At 47.7% G+C, this 20139-nt stretch overlaps 1 protein-coding gene across 1 annotated transcript; it reads left to right on the top strand.

Moving 5' to 3' along the window:
* The first annotated feature begins 8893 nt into the window (after window positions 1-8893).
* Cdk20 (cyclin dependent kinase 20) lies at window positions 8894-18222 on the top strand. Its single transcript, XM_042686788.1, has 8 exons — window positions 8894-9187; window positions 9566-9679; window positions 13304-13492; window positions 13699-13820; window positions 13964-14026; window positions 14734-14857; window positions 15208-15363; window positions 17447-18222. Exons 1-8 carry the CDS (start codon window positions 9113-9115, stop codon window positions 17642-17644), a joined length of 1041 nt encoding a protein of 346 aa, XP_042542722.1. The 5' UTR covers window positions 8894-9112; the 3' UTR covers window positions 17645-18222.
* The last annotated feature ends 1917 nt before the right edge of the window (window positions 18223-20139 follow it).

Below are 20139 nucleotides of genomic sequence, written 5' to 3'. Positions count from 1 at the left end.
ACTTTAAATGAGCATCATTATTCCACAATACTGTGAATTTCCGGAAATTATGTAATCACAATCAAAAAAAAAAAAAAAGAAAAGAACCTCGGGGAAGGGAGCGAGGGAGGGGATGGTAGGGGGAAAACAATGGAGGGGGTAACAATGTTCAAGAGGAAGTGTACTCATTACCTCACTCATGTAACTGTAACCCTCTGTATAGTATCTTTACAATAAAAAAAAAAAGAAATGTACTCATTATCTCGCCCAAGTAATTGTAACCCCTCTGTACAGTATTTTCACAATAAAAAAAAAAGAACCAAAATAAATAAATAAATATGCTTGCCAAGAACCACTGGAGTAACAACAAGAGACACAAAAATAAAGAATTGTCTCCGCAAGGTGAAATTTGCTTCTGCAGAAGGGTGCACCATCAGCCAAAAATCTGGCAATCAAGTACCCCAGCCCTGTATTATTATTATTATTATTATTGTCTATTATTGTCAGTTGTGGGGCCTGAACTCTGAGCCTGAGTGCTGTCCCTCAGCTCTTCAGCTCAAGGCTAGTGCTCTACAACTTGAGGCAAAGACTCACTTCTGTCTTTTTCTGCTTATGTGGTGCTGAGGAATCAAACCCAGGGCCTCAAGCATGCAAGGCAAGCACTTTACCACTGAGCCACCTTCCCAGCCCCCAGCCCTGTATTTTAAAGATTCTAGACAGTATACACACTTCCCTTGTCCAAGTATTGGATAGACTTTTCCTTTCAGGGAGGGAGGGAGAGAGAGAGAGAGAGAGAAAGAGAGAGAGTGTGTGTGTGTTTGTGGGTGTCTAATTCAGCTTGTCTTCAGGGCCTAGGGGTTGTCCCTTAACTTTTTTTTTGGTTGCAGGGCTTGAACTCTGTCCATCAGCTCTTCAGCTGAAGGTGAGTGTTCTACCACTTGTGCCACAGTGCTACTTCTGGTTTTCTGGTGGTTACTTGGAGATAAGTGTCTCATGGACTTTACTGCCTGGGCTGGCTTTGAACCTCAACCCTCAGATCTCAGCCTCCTGATTAACTCGGATTACAGGCTTGAGCAACCAGTGCCTGGCTTCCTTTAGCTTTTCTTTTTCTTTTGGGAGGGGGGGGTCCAGTCGTGGGGCCTGAACTCTAGGCCTGGGCACTGTCCCTCAGCTCTTCAGCTCAAGGCTAACGCTCTACCACTTGAGCCACAGCTCCACTTCCGGCTTTTTTTCTTTTTTCTTATGTGGTGCTGAGGAATCAAACCCAGGGCCTCATGCATGCAAGGCAAGTGCTCTACCACTGAGCCACCTTCCCAGCCCATCCTTTAGCTTTTTTACTTAAGGATGGTGGTCCACCACTTGAGCCAGAGCTCTACTTCAGGATATTTTCTGTGTGAGAGTCTGCCAGTCTTGGAGCTTGAACTCAGGGCACGGTCAGTGTCCCTGAGTTTTTGTGTTCAAGGCTAGCACTCTATCACTTGAGCCACAGCTCCACTTCCCACTTTTTGGTGTTTAATTGGAGATGAGTCTCCCTGGTTTTCCTTGTGTGGGCTGGTTTTGAACCTCTGTTCTTGGATCTCAGTCTCTCCTGAGTGGTTAAGATTAGAAACACAAAGCACCAGCAACCAGCCTTCCCAGATTATTTTCTTGAGGTTACAACTTTGTGTGTGTGTGTGTTTGTGTGTGTGTGTGTGTGTGTGTGTATGTGAGTCATGGGGCTTGAACTCTTGGCCTGGGCGCTGTCCCTTAACTCTTCAGATCAAGATGAGCACTCTACCACTTGAGCTACAGTGCCACTTCCGGTTTTCTGGTGGTTTATTGAAGATAAGAGTCTCACGGACTTTCCTACCCGGGCTGGCTTTGAACCACAATCCTCAAATCTCAGGCTCCTGACTAGTTAGGATTACAGGTGTGAGCCACCGGCGCCCTGCTGAGGTTCCAACTTGTTAGTCAGGGAACCTTACCCACACTGGGCAGAGCCAAGTGAGGGGCTACTCCAAGTGAGAGGCTGTAACCCCGCATCACTGGAAGAGGTGGTAGTGGAACATGATTCCCCAGGAGTCATCCAGCTCCAACAAGTGGAGGGACTTATCCAGGTAGATTTTATTTGAAAACGGACTCAGTGATTGGGCCAAGGGTTAAGGACACAGACAATGGAGACCAAAAAACAAAGCAAAACAAAACAACTATAACAAAAAACCCAAGGCCAGTTATATGGGGAAAAAATGGAGAAGCCACATTTTGAAAGATCAAATCAAAGTCTTTTTTTTTTTTTTTGGGTCCAGTCATGGGGCCTGAACTCTGGGCCTGGGCGCTGTCCCTCAGCTCTTCAGCTCAAGGCTAGCGCTCTACCATTTGAGCCACAGCGCCACTTCCGGCTTTTTTCTTTTTGCCTATGTGGTGCTGAGGAATCGAACCCAGGGCCTCATGCATGCAAGGCAAGCGCTCTACCACTGAGCCACCTTCCCAGCCCCAAATTGAAGTCTTTATTAAAGGCCAGTGGTGACTACATGGTGGGCTCCTGTCTCAAAGACCAGCAGCTCAGAAAAGAGCTAGCACACAAGTTTTAAAGACAAAAATCACATATTTGGGGTGAAGACCAAGCCTTAACAATCTTCATAAGAGTGTCATACTAAGTAAGGAGGTCAGGTCTGACCGGTGCCATCTTGGCCATATGGTGGAGTGTAGGATCTTGTCTTCATGCTGGGGTAAAAAAAACCCTGCCCATCACCTTCCTCCCAGGTAATGGGTGTGCCCAGATCCATGGAGGCAGGGGCAGACATTGGGCTGATAGGTTATCAAATCTGTCACTACAGTGCCTGGGACTGGGAATTTTCTGAGGATCTGCCCCTTGCGCCAACCTATTTAGGTCCAGACCAGCCTAGTGCCAGGAGGCGATGCCATGTGTGTCTCTGTGTTTGTGTCCTGTGTCCTGTCTCTTGGCTCTTCTCCAGTCATCATGGAGTCCCAATTCAGCTCTCCATAGAAGCTGAATTGGCTTGTTGGTATTTTTTTTTTCTTTCTTTCCTTTTTAGCACGTTTCCTATCTGTGCTATGTGTACTTGCGTGCTGCAGGCCTTTGTAACAACTGACAGCCTGCAGCCTGTTAACTGTATAATAAAGACTCCAATATTCTATATTTTAAAATGTGGCTACTGGGATGATTCACCTTACAACAATACATAGGCAGAGAACTCTAATGAAAGTGTTATACATAGGCAAAACCAACTATCCAGGGGAACAACAAAGGACAATCAGGACCCCAATTATCTGGGGTCCAACAACTTATGACATATCTACAATCCAAAGGGTGTCCTCAATAACCTCTACAGTTCTCAGAAAGTTCCCATCTTCTAGAAACTTCTATCAAGATGCCAAGATGGCATTACTTAGACCCACTATCCTTATTTCAAAACAACTCTCTCCTTTTTATTTTTTTCATTAAAGGTAGCTACCATTAGGCAAACAGACCATGTAACAAATACTTATTTTTTAACAATAATCCCATAGACTTTTAAAAAAATGATACAGCCAGGTATGGTGGGAGACACCTTTAGTCCCAACTATTCAGAAGGCTAAAGTAGGATCACTGGCCAGTCTGACCAACTTAGTGAGATTCTCAACTTGAAAACAAACAAAAACAGGCATCAGTTGTTCATGTTTATATCTTAGCTACTCAGGAGTCTGAGATCTGATGATCATGGCTTAAAATCAGATGGGGCAGGAAAGTTTTTGAGACTCATTTTTTTTTTTTTTTCCTAGTCCTGGAGCTTGAACTCAGGGCCTGGGCACTGTCCCTGAGCTTCTTTTGCTTAAGGTTAGCACTCCACCATTTGAGCTACAGTGCCACTTCCAGCGTTTTATGTTTATTTATTACTGAGGAATTGAACCCAGGGCTATCTGCATGCTTGGCAAGCACTCCATCACCAAGCCACATTCCCAGCCTCTGAGACTCTTATCTCCAATCAACTACCAAAAAACTGGAAGTGGGGGGCTGGGAAGGTGACTCAGTGGTAGAGTGCTTGGCTTGCATGCATGAGGCCCTGGGCTCAATTCCTCAGCACCACATAAGCAGAAAAAGCTGGAAGTGGTGCTGTGGCTCAAGTGGTAGAGTGCTAGCCCTGAGCTGAAGAGCTGAGGGACAGTGTCCAGGCCCAGAGTTCAGGCCCCATGACTGACAAAAAAACAAAAAACTAGAAGTGGAACTGTGGTTCAAGAGATAGAGTGGAAAAAAAAAAAAAAGCACCAGCCTGGAGTGAAAAAGCTAAGGGACAGCACCCAAGCACTGAGTTCAAGCACCAATACTGGCACAAGAAAGAAAAAAAAGATATGACATTAGACTGACATATCCCCTCTCCACTCACCATGGCCCCTGCTATCTGCCACTCCAATTGTTAGGTTTGCCTGGGAGAACAGCCCCTCCCCCATTCTTCTTCACCTGTCTGAAACCAGTAATCACCTAACTTCACCTATCAATCACCTGACAGTTCTCCTGGGCAGACCTAACACCAAATAGCAATTACCCTCCAGATAACCATTCTTCCAGAATCTCCTTTTATTTCATGCACATAGTATATTAGTCATTTTACAAAAATGTAAGCATGAACTGGAAACTGATGAAAGTGAACTACACAACTCATGGGTGGAGATGGGAGGGAGGGAATGGGAGAGAATGAGGGAACAGATGATACTGTATGAAAAGAAATATATTTATTACCTGACTCATGTAAATGTAACTCTTCTGTACATCACTTCTATAATAACAATAAAGTAAATTTTAAAAATGTGTCTGATAAATTTATTCAACTGTAAATCTGTTTTCTCAGGACAGAATTGCTGCCTAGAATTCAGCTTCATGGATTCACTATTAACCCACACTCTTCCACACACCCTTATAAATTTCTCTCTAGGACTTTCGTGTGTTTGCCAATTCTGAGGCTTGAACTCAGGGCTTCCTTCTTGTCACTTGACCTTTTCCACTCAAGGCCTGTGCTCTACCACTGGGAGCTTCACTACCACTTCTGGCTTTTGGCTGTACTTATTTGCTCTGGCTGGCTTTGAACTTGGTTTCTCAGATCTCAGCTTCCTAAGTAGCTAGGATTAAAGGAGTTAGCAACCAGGGCCCCAATACTGCTTGTAGTTTTGCTATCATATTTGGCTAGCTCTCACCTTTATTCCCTTTTAAGATCTCTGTTCCTCCTCTTCCTCTTCCTCCTCCTCCTCCTATTTTTATATTTTTGTTGGTCCTGGGGCTTGAACTCAGGGCCTAGGCTCCTGGAGCTTCTTTTGTTCAAGGCTAGTACTCTACCACTTGAACCACAGCACCTATTCCAGCTTTTTTCTGAGTAGTTTATTGGTGATAAGAGTCTCATAAACTTTCCTGTCTGAGCTGGATTTGAATTGCAATCCTGATTTCAGCCTCCTGAACAGCTAGGATTATAGGTGTGAGTCACTGATGCCTAGTATTTAAGATCTCTTTTGATATTTGGAGTCCAGGACTCCAGTCTATTCTGACAACACAATGTCATGTGTAGATAGCTAATTATATGTTTCCCTCCCCCCCACACCCCGTACTCTAGTAGGTTAGGTATTTACATAGAGAAACAGATGTATTTCTTTTTTTTTACAGTCCTGGGGCTTGAACTCAGGGCCTGGGCACTTTCCCTGAGTTCCTTTTGCTCAAAGCTAGTACTCTACCATTTGAGCCACAGCACCACTTTTGGCTTTTCCTGTGTATGTGATACTGAGGAGTGGAACAAAGGGCTTCATACATGCTTGGCAAGCACTCTACCACTGAGCCACATTCCTAGCCCTAGGTGTATTTCTTGTATCACACCACAGGAGAATAAGACAAAAATTAACTGTCAACCAAGCTTCAAGAGAGTTGCTACCTAAAATGAAGATCTAGATAGAAAATGTAGACTTTCTGACTCAATTTACATTATCCTGAATAGTTTATTTTTCAGGCAAAGGCAAAGGAGTCTAAACTAGATGGGAGCTTCTAACTCTCTACAGAAAAGCCTAAATGGCATATGGATACCTATCTGGTATTTGGCTGATTTTGAAATCCTTTGAGTAGCAGCTAACTACTTCTATTCCTCAATAGGATTAATCTAAAAAGAATTCCTTAGCTTTGGTGCCCCCTGGTGGTCTGGTTTTGTGGTTTGCTTTTTTTTTTTTTGGTCGGTCCTGGGGTGATGTCCTTGTACTACTTCAGCTCAAGGCTAACGCTCTACCGCTTGAGCCACAGCGCCACACCCGGTTTTCTAGTGGTTTTATTGGAGATAAGGGTCTCTAGGATTACAGGCGTGAACCACCGGTGCCTGGTGCTTTTTTTTTTTTTTAAACTGAAGTTTTCCCATTGCTGAGAGTCCTCAGCTAGCAAGATAGGATGCTAGCAGAGTTGAGGGTCAGATGGACTCCTGGCAGGGCTAGAATTGTCTCTTCTACATGGTGTTGGATGCACACCCATAGAAGTTGACTGTCAGGAAAGGAGAGGGAAAAAAATCTTCATGGAAACCTCTAGAAGAGAAGCTAGTATGAGTAAGGAGGTTAACATGAGAATACCAGAGACTGATATTAGAAGGGGAAGGATTTACTTCCCTATTCCCATGAGTCATTGTAACAGTAATAATTCTCTTACAATAACAATGTTCAGAAAAATATAAAAGACAAAAGAGGCCCTGTGTTTTGAGACTAGAAGGATTCAAAGTGGTCAGAGGCACTGGAAATTTCCAAGATTAAGTTTTTCTCCCACTGGAGGAATGGGATAAGCTGGGTGTGGGACTTCTGGCTTCTGGGAGGTCCTGTGTATCTGGGTGTTTCGTTTTTTGTGTGTGTGCTAGTCCTAGGGCTTGAACTGATTGTTTGGTCCCTGAGCTTGTTCTGCCCAAGGCTAGTGATCTACCACTTGAGCCACAGCTCTATTTCTGGATTTTTGGTGGTTAATTGGAGATAATAGTCTTAAGGATTTTCCTGCATAGTTTGACTTTGAACTGTGATTCTCAGATCTCAGTCTCCTGAGTAGCTAGGACTACAGGTGTGAGCCAACCACGGCTTGGCTAGCCACTGACCTTTAGTAGCCAAGACAATACTGATTTTTTAAAGATGAGTATCTGTAGAGGGGAGTGGAAAGACTATCTTTCTTTTATACTTTAACAAGTGGGAAGTTGTGGATTTACTTTACATTTGTCTTATCGTGCTTGAAGTTTGTGTGTGTGTGTGTGTGTGTGTGTGTGTGGTTTTTGTTGTTTTTTTTGGCTAGTACTAGGATTTAAACTTAGTGTGCCTGGGCCCTGTCCCTTAGCTTTTTTTTTTCCCCCATGTTGAACTACAGCTCCACGTTTGGCTTTTTCCTAGCTAATTGGAGATGTGTCTCATGTGCTTTCCTGCCTGGACTGGCTTTGAACCGTGATCCTCAGATCTCAGCCTCCTGAGTATCTAGGATTACAGGTGTGAGCCTGGCACCTGGCTTAGGCCTGGGCTCTTGGCAGCATTTTCCCTTTGGTTAGGAAGGAGCCTGCTCTGACTCTGGCTTTAATTTGTACTTTCTCTGGGACCTTGCTAGATTTTAGGAAACAGCATTTAGCATGCTCACTGTTTGATACCACCCTGTTCTACATGGCCTTGTCATCCACAGTTCAGGACCTGGGGGGGGGAGGTGGCTAGGTGGGTGAGTGGGCAAAGCTCTCTTTTGCTGCCTTGGCCTTATCCCAAGCCACTTCCTCCCTGAGCCTCAGGGTCCTCAGTTATGAAATGCGTCCTTGTAGGGCCCAGGGATCAAATGAAACATTCAATGTAAATGGTCATGTGTAAACTGGAAAGTATGCCTGGCAAGTACTTCAATTTGGTGTGAGAAAAGTGAGGGTTTCCAGATGTTGTGACACATTGCAAATGAGATTCAGCACCTATGAAGGCCCAAGCCCCTGTGGCCAGCCCCTGGCTGGTCTGCACTCTGTGTCAGCCCCACTGGGTCTTTACTTTTCTTCTTTTTTTTCCCCCTGTCAGTCATGGGGCCTGGCTGCTGTCCCTCAGCTCTTCAGTTCAAGGTGAGCGATCTACCACTTGAGCCACAGCACCAGTTCTGGCTTTTTCTGCCTATGTGGTGCTGAAGAATCAAACCCTGGGCCTCAAGATGAAAGGCAAGCACTCTACCACTGAGCCACCTTCCCAGCCCAAAAGGTGTACATTTTCATACAGTGGAGGAAAGGATTTTTTTTCTTTTCTTTCTTTTTTGTTGGTTGTGGGGCCTGAACTCTGGACTGGGTGCTGTTCCTCAGCTCTTCAGCGCAAGGGTAGCACTCTACCACTTGAGCGACAGCGCCACTTCTGGCTTTTTCTGCTTATGTGGTGCTGAGGAATCGAACCCAGGGCCTCATGCATGCAAGGCAAGCGCTCTACCACTAAGCCACCTTCCTAGCCCGGAAAGGATTTTTGTGCTGCTTTTTGATAAGGAACTAGAACTCACCGCACCTGGTCCAGCGGCTGGCAGTTAGCGTATACTTCGGAGCTAGATAAATAAAGACTTCTTTGAAAGCCTCAAAAACAATAGAAAAGAAGCTAGGTGCTAGTGGCTCACGCCTGTAATCTTAACTCTTCTCCTGAGTAGTAAGATCACAGTTCTAAGCCAACAAGGGCGGAGAGTCTGGGAGACTTTTATCTCCAAGTAAATCACAGAAAAACCCGGGAGAGGCGCCGTGGCTCCAGTGGTGGAGCCAGCCTTGAGCAAGAGTTGCTCAGGAACAGCGCCTGGGCCCAGAGTACCAGAGTCAGGACTCGCCCTGAAGCCAGCCACGCCCCCTAGCCCAGAGTCCGGCTTTAGCAGCTGGACACGCCCCCAAGCGCGTGGCTCCGCCCTCTGGGCTGCGCGTCGGGTGACGCCGTGGCGCCGTAGCGAAGACGCGGTGGCCGCCATTGCTCCGACACTCCCCGCTGCTCACTGCGTTCTGGGTTGATGGAATTAAATGCATTTCAGGGTGACTTCAGCGGAGGGCCAGGGAAAGGTGCCATGGAGAACGACCGTCCCTGAGGATTTAGCTTCCGGCTTTCCTGGTCACGTGACCCGCCGTGGCCCCGCCCCAGCCAGCAGGCCTTGACGTTGCTAGGCTACCGCGTCAGCGCTCGGCTCCGCTGGATGGATCAGTACTGCATCCTGGGCCGCATCGGGGAGGGCGCGCACGGCATCGTCTTCAAGGCCAAGCATGTGGAGGTGAGGCCGCTTGGAGAGCGGGTCCTCATCTTCCTCCGCCCCGTTCCCTAGGCTACTGCCCCCCAGGACAGCTGTGGGCCTGCTGACGACGTCTAGTCTGCCTCCTTGCCCCACTCTCCCTCCCTCCCCCGCCCCCCGTCCCATCTTAGGGGTGATTTCCTTACCCAGTCCCGGGATGGTCTCAAACCCGTTCCTCTGCACGCGTCGGGAACGCGAGCTCTGGAGGAGAGGCTGGGGGCAGCGGGGCAGGGTGGCCCCTCTCCTCCACAGATAGATAGCTGTCTCTCCCCCCACCCTCCACCCTGTCTCCTTCCTCTCTTTACTCCCTCTTTCCCAGCCCGGAGTGGCTTGGCAGTGTGTGTGCTCTTTTCTGCACAGACTGGCGAAATCGTTGCCCTTAAGAAGGTAGCCTTGAGGCGGCTGGAGGATGGCATCCCCAACCAGGCATTGCGGGAGATCAAGGCTCTGCAGGAGATCGAGGACAATCAGTATGTAAGTCAGGGCTGAGCTGGGTGAGGGGACAGCCGGTTCTGAAGCATTGCTTTCTTGCATTCTTCCCTCATCCCCACTTCTTCCTGCCTTCTGCCCACTTTACACAGGCCTTCAGGGATCCCTCCAACCCACTCCACTTTGCACAGCCATTAGCTTTCTTGTTGACTGTTTTCCCTCATTCTCCTAATTTATTCCTCATTCCTTCAGTTTCATTCCGTGGTGATTTGTGCCTGTGAATGCACTGGTACCAGCACTGGAACTTAGGACCTAGGCACTGTCCCTTAGCTTTTTTCACTCAAGGCTGATGCTCTACCAGTTGAGTCACACAACTACTTCTGGTTTTTGCTGATAAATTGGATCTAAGAATCTCACAGACTTTTCTGTCCAGGTTAAACATCAAACCATGATCATCTGATCTCAGCCTCCTAAGATTGCAGGCATGAGCCATCAGTACCCAGTGGTTTGTTTTGCATGCTTCAGATTGGACCCAGGGCCTCATTCATGCTAAGCAAGTCTCTATCTCTAAGCACACCCCATCCCAAGTGTTACTAGTAATGATAATTAGCTCCCCAACTCACTGGGGTTTGAACTCTGGGTCTCATGCTCTTGCTTAACTTTTTGGCTCAAGGTTGATACCCTGCCACTTGAACCACAGCTCCTTTTCCAGAATTTTTTGCTGGTTAATTGGACACAAGAATCTCAAGGAGGGCTGGGAAGGTGGCTCAGTGATAGAGTGCTTGCCTTGCATGCCTGAGGCCCTGGGTTCGATTCCTCAGCACCACATAAGCAAAAAGAAAAAAGCCGGAAGTAGCGCTGTGGCTCAAGTGGTAGAGTGCTAGCCTTGAGCTGAAGAGCTAAGGGACAGCACCCAGGCCCAGAGTTCAGGACCCATAACCGGACACCCCCCCCCCCCCCCCCCCGCCAAAAAAAAAAAGAATTTCAAGGACTTTCCTTCCTAGACTGGCTTTGAACCCATGATCCTCATGAATACCTAGGTTTACAGGTGTGAACCACTAGTGCCCAGCTTCCCACTGTGCTTTTTTAAAGCTGTATTATTAGATTCTCATTACTTGCCAGGGTGCTTATTAATTTTTTTCTCAATCAAGAGGAGGAAGTTACATCATTATTTCCTGGCCTCTCAGCTGATATGTGAAGCCTCTAGCTCAGTCTGATTGAGAAGTACAGATGTCTTCCTTTGAGCCTCCTGTAAGTTCTGCCCTGTTTAGGACACTGAGAGGAAATGGTCCTGGCTCTTGAGAACTTAAGTATAATGGAGATAGAAGTGATAGAGTTCACCACTTGGCATGATATGAGCAGTGACAGGGAAGGGGTGTGGGGACAGAGGAGGAATCTTACACTCCAGCAGTATTATTCTCTCTCTCTCTCTCTCTCTCTTTTGTCAGTTGTGGGGCCTCGGCACTGTCCCTGAGCATTTCAGCTCAAAGTGAGCACTCTACCTCTTGAACCACAGCATCACTTCCAGTTTTCTGGTGGTTAATTAGAGATAAGAGTCTCACAGACTTTTGTGTCCAGGCTGGCTTTGAACCGCTATCCTCAGATTTCAGTCTCCTGAGTAGCTAGGATTACAGACGTGAGCCACCAGCACCCAGCTGCATTTTATTCTTTATGCTGTTCTATGTCAGAGTAGAGAATATACTTGACTTCCCAGTCTTGTTATTCTGTGGAGATGCTGATGATAGATTGGGTGACAGACACATATTGTAAGACTTTAATGTGTCCATGATTCTGCATGGAAATGTTAGCTATATGAATATGAATCAGTATACCTTATATGTTGTAAAATCTGGTATCATCTGCTTCAAGATGAACTGCGGGTAGTAAGATTTTAATTGTTCCTTTGTAGTTTGTATAGTATCCAATATATGAATGTCTTTTTCTTTTCTTTTTTTTTTTTTTTTTTGGTTGGTGGTGGGGCCTGAACTCTGGGCCTGGGCACTGTCCCTCAGCTCTTCAGCTTAAGGCTAGTGCTCTACCACTTGAGCCACAGCACCACTTCCGGCTTTTTTCTTTTTGTTTATGTGGTGCTGAGGAATTGAACCCAGGGCCTCATGCATGCAAGGCAAGCGCTCTACCACTGAGCCACCTTCCCAGCCCTATGAATGTGTTTTGATCAATAAAAGAGTACATACTACAAGAAAAATCAAAAAATTGTAATAAGGCCCGTCTTTTTTTTTTTTCATCATGGGGCTGGAGCTCAGGGCCTGGCCACTGTTCCTGAGCTTTTGTGCTCAAGGCTAGTGCTCTACCATTTTGAGCCATAGCACCACTTCTGGTTTTCTGGTGGCTAATTGGAGATAAGAGTATTTCAGTCTTTCCTTCCTGAGCTGGCATTGAACTATAATCCTCAAATCTCAGTCTCCTGCACAGCTAGGATTACAGACCTGAGCCACCAGCACCCAGTGCCATTCAGGCATCTGAAGAAAGTAGCGGACTTCCAGGCATTCACATGTGGATATGTGGAGAGAGAGAGATCCATAAGGATGCTAATGATATGGTCACTGCATCTGTTAGTATGCAGTCCTAATGGTTCCATCTTAAAATATATCGCAGATTTGTCCCCAGCACAGATTACTGTCACCACTAACCACTAATCCCGGCAGTGGGATGCCTAAGAAGTGACCAGCACTAGTATAAACTCTAGAAGCACAGACATAAAGGATATTCCATTCTCATATCTCTCTAGCCTTAGAACCTTGCACTTGTTGCTTATTCAGATTTCTGCACAGATCTCTGAATAACTGGTTCCTACTGAGCCAGAGTTCACTCCATCTAAATAAAGTTGCAAAAGCACCCCACTCTCTTGTATTTATATCTGTTCCTATGCCTTCTAGAACCTGAACATATTTCTGTCTGTTGATCAATTTGTTGATTATTTGTCCCCTGTGCTGTGAGCTCCAGAGAGCACACTGCCCTGTGGAGCCTGGCCCTACAAAACTGGTAGTGCCAGTGTAGGATGTATCTTCATCTGTCCCAGCACCAGGGAAGATATGTCCTGGGTTTCCATCCCTGGGTGGTGGAATTTAATGGCCCCAGAGGAAGCATGAGACAATCTGTGCTCTGCAGATGGTTTTCAGAAGGATTGGCTGGATTGAGTGGTCAGATGTTGCCTACCAAGTTACCTTCTTCTAACCTTTTTACTATTAGTGGAGAGTTAGAATGGGTACTACTTGACCTCTCTGGCTCTGAACTCAGACCCTATATTTATTTGCTTGCTTGCTTTTTTCCTTCCTTCCTTCCTTCCTTCCTTCCTTCCTTCCTTCCTTCCTTCCTTCCTTCCTTCCTTCTTTCCTCCCTCCCTTCCTTCCTTTCTCCCTCTCCCTCCCTCTCTCTCTCTTTCTCTTTGTCTGTCTCTGTCTCTCTGTCTTTCTCTCTCTCTGTCTTTGTCTGTCTCTGTCTCTCTCTCTGTCTCTCTCTGTCTCTGTCTCTCTCTCTCTTTGAACAAGTCTGGGGCTTGAACTTTGGGATTACAAATGAACCACTGGCATGGGGCCCATGTTTCTTTCTTGGTCTTCCTGGGCCTTTTGTCAGGGAACTGGCTCCAGTTACAGGGTTGCAGAGGTCTGGTGAAATGAGTGTGGGAGCTGACAGAATGCCTTCCCTCAGGTGGTGCAGCTGAAGGCTGTGTTCCCGCATGGGGCAGGCTTTGTGCTGGCCTTCGAGTTCATGCTGTCTGATCTGGCTGAGGTGGTACGCCATGCCCAGAGACCACTGGCCCCAGCGCAAGTCAAGAGCTACCTACAGATGCTGCTCAAGGGTGTTGCCTTCTGCCATGCCAACAACATCGTGCATCGGGTCAGTCCCATTGTGGGCCAAGGTCAGGGGTAGCCCTTGAAGAAGGTATGCCCAAGAGGGTCAGAGCCAGCAGGTAAGCAGCCAGGGGCAAAGCTCTAGAACAGATAGCAGCTCAGGCTGCCCTGTAGAGTCAGTCTGCCAAGTCCTCCCGTCCTACACTCCTGTAGGGGATTCAGAGGGACTGATGCCTCCTTTTGTATTCTCAGGACCTAAAACCTGCCAACCTACTCATCAGTGCTTCAGGCCAGCTCAAGATAGCTGACTTCGGTCTGGCCCGGGTCTTTTCACCTGATGGCAATCGCCTCTACACACACCAGGTGGCTACCAGGTAAGGGGGCTGGATCCCCTCTAACCATGTTTCTGGAGAAGAGATAGTCTGTGCTTTCTGTTCAGACATGGCTGAAATGAACTCAAGCAGTTTCCTGCAGACCAGTGGCCTGGCTGTGACCTCCAAGCCTCTTTTTTCCCCAGGTGGTACCGAGCCCCTGAGCTCCTATATGGCGCCCGCCAGTATGACCAGGGCGTTGACCTATGGTGAGTCTCCTAGGGACACACGAGGGTAATGTGGGCCATGGAGGAGTCCATCATGGTTGGGGTAGTCTATACTTTTTGTGTTTCTCATAGTGATTTTTCTTTTTTTGAGCTGCTATTGGAGCTTGAACTCAGGGCCTGGGCACTGTCCCTTAGCTTTTTTATTTTTTTTTTGCTCAAGGTTGGTGTTCTTCTACTTGAGCAACACCTCCACTTCCAGCTTTGTGGTGGTTAATTAGAGATAAGAGTCTTACAGACTTCTGCTGGGACTGGCTTCACACCTCAATCCTCAAATCTCAGCCTTCTTAAGTAGCTAGGATTACAGGCATGAGCCACTGGTGCTCAGCTCCTATAGTAATGTTTTTTTAGCCGGATGGGAGACAGAGGAATAAAGTATCCCAATAGAGAAGCTTCTGGGCTTGCAGGGGAGTGGTTTGAGGCTCAGCACATGGACTTCCAGGGTGACATGTACAGGGGTTAAACCCTAGATTGCGACATCTCTGGACTAGTCAGAGGCCTGTGTCACTGAGTTGGAGCCATTTAGGATTTTCTCTGTCTTCTAGAGCTGAGCCCTTTCACTGTACTGAGAGCTGTATACTTGGACTGGAAGACTCTGGGCCTTGACCCTGGTGGGGGGTGTTTGAACTGGTGTGGTGGGTCTATATCTCACAGGATGTGATCTAGAGCTACTTGCGGCTCTGTTTCCACAGGGCTGTGGGCTGCATCATGGGGGAGCTGTTAAATGGGTCTCCACTTTTCCCTGGAGAGAACGACATTGAACAGCTTTGCTGTGTGCTTCGTATCTTGGGGACCCCCAGCCCTCAAGTCTGGCCGGTTTGTAGGGACCCTTGGAGGGGAGGGTGTTAAGCAGGTTGGCTGCATTCCCAAATAAGAAGTGATGGCGTCTTCTCTCACTTTCTCTCATGGCCCCAACCTCCCTTGTTTGACAGGGACCACTGTGGTGGCCCAGCAGGAGGTTCCTTCCTCTTGCCCTCCTGGCAGCCAGGTCCTATCTTCTGCCTGATCTTACCCCAGGATCCACATGCTTAGTGGGCACTGGGAAGGTTAGGGGTGGATGCAGAGTGGGAGCGTGAATGATAGGGAACTGAGGGAGCCTGAGAATATGAGGCTCCAAGAGCTCTGGTTGTAGAGCTGCTCTCAGAGACCCCTTCTTCCTTGCCCAGGAGATCACAGAGCTGCCCGACTACAACAAGATCTCCTTTAAGGAGCAGGCACCAATACCACTGGAGGAGGTGTTGCCTGACGCCTCTCCTCAGGCCTTGGACCTGCTGGGCCAGTTTCTCCTCTACCCTCCTCATCAGCGCATCTCTGCCTCCCAGGTAAGGAAAGAGCCTATGGCCACTGTCTCTTCCCTCAGCACCATCTCTTCTCCTCACCCTCCCTGCCTTGTTGCCTTGTATTCAGCAACCTTGAGACCCATCAGGTCATCTCTCAGAACTCATAATGGAACTCAACACTGGTGGCTCACATCTGTTATCCTAGTTGCCAGCCCAGGTAGAAAATTCTTTGAGACATTTTTTTTTTCTTTGAATTGTGCGGACTTGGGTCTTGAAGTCAAAGGGCCTGCACACTGTCCCTAAGCTTCTTTTTGCTCAAGGCTAGTACTCTACCACTGGAGCTATAACTCCACTTCTGGCTTTTTCTGAGTAGTTTATTGGAGATAAGAGTCTCACAGGCAGGAACTTTTCTGCCCAGGCTGGCTTTGAATGGCAATCCTCTGATCTCAGCCTCCTGAGTAGATAGGATTTCAGGCAGGAGCCACCAGTGCCTGCCTGAATCTATCTAATCACCCACCCAAAAACCAGAAGTAGAGTTGTGACTTAAGTAGTATAGCACTAGCCTTGAGTTAACAAAAGCTCAGAAACAACACTCAGGCCTTGATTTCCAGCACCAGTACTGGTACCGGCGCATAATGGGCCAGGACCTAAGAAGATAGAGGACTCAGGGTAGGTTCTACTTTTGATGAGCAAACTCCACTGGGCATCCCAGCATTTCCTGTGAGGCTTCGGGAGAGCAAGGGTGATATGTTGGGTCTCATAGGAGAGTACGGACTTTGTGGCAGAAGAGTCTCTGGGGACTGGTAGTTTTTATCTCTTCAGCACTAAGTACTCAGCATGAGACCCAGGCCTGACAGATACTGAGCAGCAACAGATACTGAGCTCTTCCAGCCTCTGAATCCCATCCCCACCCTCTAGTGGCAGCTGTGGCCCAACAGGGTCATATGAGTGTGGTGGCAGTCCCTAGAGAGCCCGTAGATTTTTTTCCCCCCTCTTCAGTGTGGGGCAAGTTTAATTAAGCCTGAGGTGGCAGAAAAGAGTTGGCCTGCCAAAGAGAGAGACAGTGAGCAGTAGCCTGGAGGAGCGAGGACAGGAAGGCTGGTCATGGCTAGAAGGCAGGGAAGGACATGAGCTGGTAGGCTTCCCAGCCTGGCTCCTAGAATGCTTTTCAGTCAGTACCAGACACCTTCAGTCTCTACTGTCAGTGGCCTCTCAGTGGGGCTCTGGCTGGTCACTTCTGACCTGGACCATCTTCTGGAAGTTGCATCTCTCCTTGTTCCATCGAATCTGTTCACCTCGCAGATAGAGTGACTTTGTGTAAGCGGAGCAGGTCACCTTCCTCCTCTACCAAGGTTCTCCTGTGGATTCTTACTTAGAGGAAAAGCCAGAATCCTTCTCCTGATCCTGCCTGCTGTTGGCCCCATGCCCACTCCTGTCCAGCCCCAGGGCCTCCCCTGGGTCTGTGCTCCTTTGCCTGCCTGTGAGCAATCTTCTTAGGCCTCCTGCAACTCAAGCTTGCCCTTCTCTCCAGTGGCCCTCACTATACTTTGTGTGTGTGTGTGTGTGTGTGTGCGTGTGTGTGTGTATCTGTCTGTCTGTCTGTATGCTGGTTATGAGGTTTGAACTCAGGACATGGGCATTTAGCTTTTTCTTACAAGGCTGGTACTCTACCACTTGGGTCACACAACTCTACTTCTAACTTTTTGCTAGTTAATTGGAAATAAGAGACTCATGGACTTGCCTGCCTGAGGCTGGCTTCAAACAATAAACCTCAAATCTCAGCCTCCTGAGTAGCTAGGATTACAGCAAATACCTGTAGTCTAATCCTTCACCATTCTAAGTCCACCACCTCTCCAGTCTTCCTGTTTCCTCTCTATTCCTTTCCCAAGGACTGATCACTACTGGGCATGCTCTTTATTTTTTCATCTATCTGGTTTTATTAACTCCCACCTCCACTATTGACAAGGCAAAGCTTGGTCTGTTTTGTACACCATTGTGTTCTCTGTAGGACAGGGCTTCAGACATGTGGGCATCCAGCCAAGACTTGCTGAGTCAGCTGTGTGTGTGAGTCAGGTGTGGGTAGAGGTGGTGATGGCCTCCTTTGTTCCTCACTTGCCATCTCCAGGCCCTCCTGCACCAGTACTTCTTCACAGCTCCTCTGCCTGCCCACCCATCTGAGCTGCCAATTCCACAGCGTCCAGGGGGTCCTGCCCCCAAGGCCCATCCAGGGCCCCCCCATGTCCATGACTTCCATGTGGACCGGCCTCTTGAGGAGTCGCTGTTGAACCCGGAGCTGATTCGGCCCTTCATCCCAGAGGGGTGAGACCCTGACCCAGGTCCTGCATGCCTGATGCCAGCTGTCTCTTGCCTGACTCTGTCTTCTAAGGCTTCTTTGTTTTCATACTGGGTCCATTCCACACCTTGCCTTGCTTATTAGTCTTCTCAAGGGCTGGTCTCAAGGAGACAGAGGTGACACTAACCAAAGAGATGAGGATGTCAAGCCTTTGGCCAGCTGACTCAGCTGTCAGAAATAGTGAAGCTGTGGTTTAGAGCTGATTCTTGAGGCACTGTCTGCTGCTCAAAGACATTCCCGTAGGTTCCATCTGGGGGAATTGGCTAAGAGTAGGATGGCCTCATGGCAGAAAGTCAGCTGGGAAGGCGGGTTTGCTTTGGCTTGGGTCTCAAAAACAGGGAACTCTAGTTCAGTATTTAAAATGTATGTAAAATCTCCAAGTAGATCTGTCTGAGCGGGTGTTTCTAACAAAGGAAGTGGCAGAGGTGGCATTCTCCTAGCCCTGGGTTTTAGGGATTACGTAGAGGTGACTCTAGTCATGGCTACTTTTGTTAGAGGGCTTCCTGTGTGCTTCACATGACTGTTTACTTACTTGGAATTGAAGTGGACAAAAATTGAGGCCTAGGGATGGACAGCTTGGGTGGTGATCCTGCAGCCGACCCCGAAGCCACTCCCCAGATGAGGATGAGCCAGAGGCAGCTGTGCAAACAAGGAAACTGACATCCTTAGAATTTGTTTATTCAATAAATCTCAGTACAACCCACGTAGCTTGTTTATTCTTATTTCATGCTAACTTGATAAAATGGTTCTAAAAAGTATATGGAAATGCAAAGGAGAAGGAAGTAGAAGAGAATGAAAAGACTCCACCTACCAGATATCAAGACTTAGGAGAAGGTTATACATAATTAAGGATATTGGTTTAGGGATACGTCGTACTTCATCTTAGCAATCTTTTATTCTTTTTTTTTTTTTTTGTCGTGGGGCTTGAACTCTGGTCTTGGGCAATGTCCCTGTACTCTTCAGCTTAAGGCGAGCACTTGAGCCACAGCACCACTTCTGGTTTTCGAGTGGTTTATTGGAGACAAGAGTCTCACAGACTTTCCTGCCCGGGCTGGCTTTGAACCACGATCCTCAGATCTCAGCCTCCTGAGTAGCTAGGATTACAGGCATGAGCCACTGGCGCTCGGCAACAATCTTTTAGTCTTAAAAAAGTTTTTTACAAGTAATTGGAATAAACTCAAGGTCTCATGATTATAAGGCAGGTGCTCTACCATTTAAACCATGCCGTCAACCTTTTTTACCTTTTTTTTTTTTTTTTTGGGTCCGGTCGTGGGGCCTGAACTCTGGGCCTGAGCACTGTCCTTCAGCTCTTCAGCTCAAGGCTAGCGCTCTACCACTTGAGCCATAGCGCCACTTCTGGCTTTTTTCTTTTTGCTTATGTGGTGCTGGGAATCGAACCCAGGGCCTCAGGCATGCAAGGCAAGAGCTCTTACCACTGAGCCACCTTCCCAGCCCTTTTTTACCTTTTTTTATTTTTACAATTGGCTGTGGACTTAAACTCAGGTTCTGGGCTCTGTCCCTGAGCTTTTTGGCTCAAGGTTCTACCACTGTGAGCCACAGCTCCACTTGGGGTTTTCTGGTGGTTAATTGGAGATAAGAATCTTATAGACGGGCTGGGAAGGTGGCTCAGTGGTAGAGCGCTTGCCTTGCATGCCTGAGGCCCTGGGTTCAATTCCTCAGCACCACATAAGAAAAAAGCCGGAAGTGGCGCTGTGGCTCAAGTGGTAGAGTGCTAGCCTTGAGCTGAAGAGCTGAGGGACAGCGCCCAGGCCCAGAGTTCAGGCCCCACGACCGGACCAAAAAAAAAAAAAGAATCTTATAGACTTTACTGCCTGGGCTGGCTTTGAACTGCAATTCTCAGATCTCAGCTTCCTGAGTAGCTAGGATTATAGGCATAAGCCACTGGCGCCCAACATCTTAGTTATATTTGAGGTAGGGTCTCACTTTATACTTGGGCTGTCTGAGGCTGTGATCCTTCTACTTCTGCATCCCCATGTCACTGGAAATGGCAGGGATACCCAGTCATTGATTGAGATGGAATCGTCTCACAAACTTTTTTTTTCCCTCCCTGGGGCTTGAGCTCAGGGCCTCGGTCTGTTGCTGAGCCTCTTTGTGCTTAAGGCTAGCACTGTACCATTTGATCTACAGTTCCACTTCCCCCCACAGTCCTGTAGCTTGAACATGACCTGGACGCTGTCCCTGAGCTTCTTTTGCTCAAGGCTATTAGTCTATTGCTTGAGCCAAAGAGCCACTTCTGGCTTTTTCTGTTTGTGTGGTACTGAAGAATCAAACCCAGAGCTTCATACATGCTAGGCAAGCACTCTACCAATAAGCCACATTCCCAGCCCCCTCACCAACTTTTATGTAAGGCTGGCCTCAGACTCTGATTCCTGCTTCTCGAGCAGCCAGGGTTACAGGCTTGAGCCACTGTACCCAGCAGCAATCCTTTATTTATTATTATTATT

Source organism: Dipodomys spectabilis, unplaced genomic scaffold, assembly GCF_019054845.1.
Source record: "Dipodomys spectabilis isolate Male_0828 unplaced genomic scaffold, ASM1905484v1 ptg000098l, whole genome shotgun sequence".
NCBI lineage: Eukaryota > Metazoa > Chordata > Mammalia > Rodentia > Heteromyidae > Dipodomys > Dipodomys spectabilis.
The sequence above is the reverse complement of the archived record's forward strand: the minus strand, read 5'-3'. Positions and strand labels throughout refer to the sequence as shown.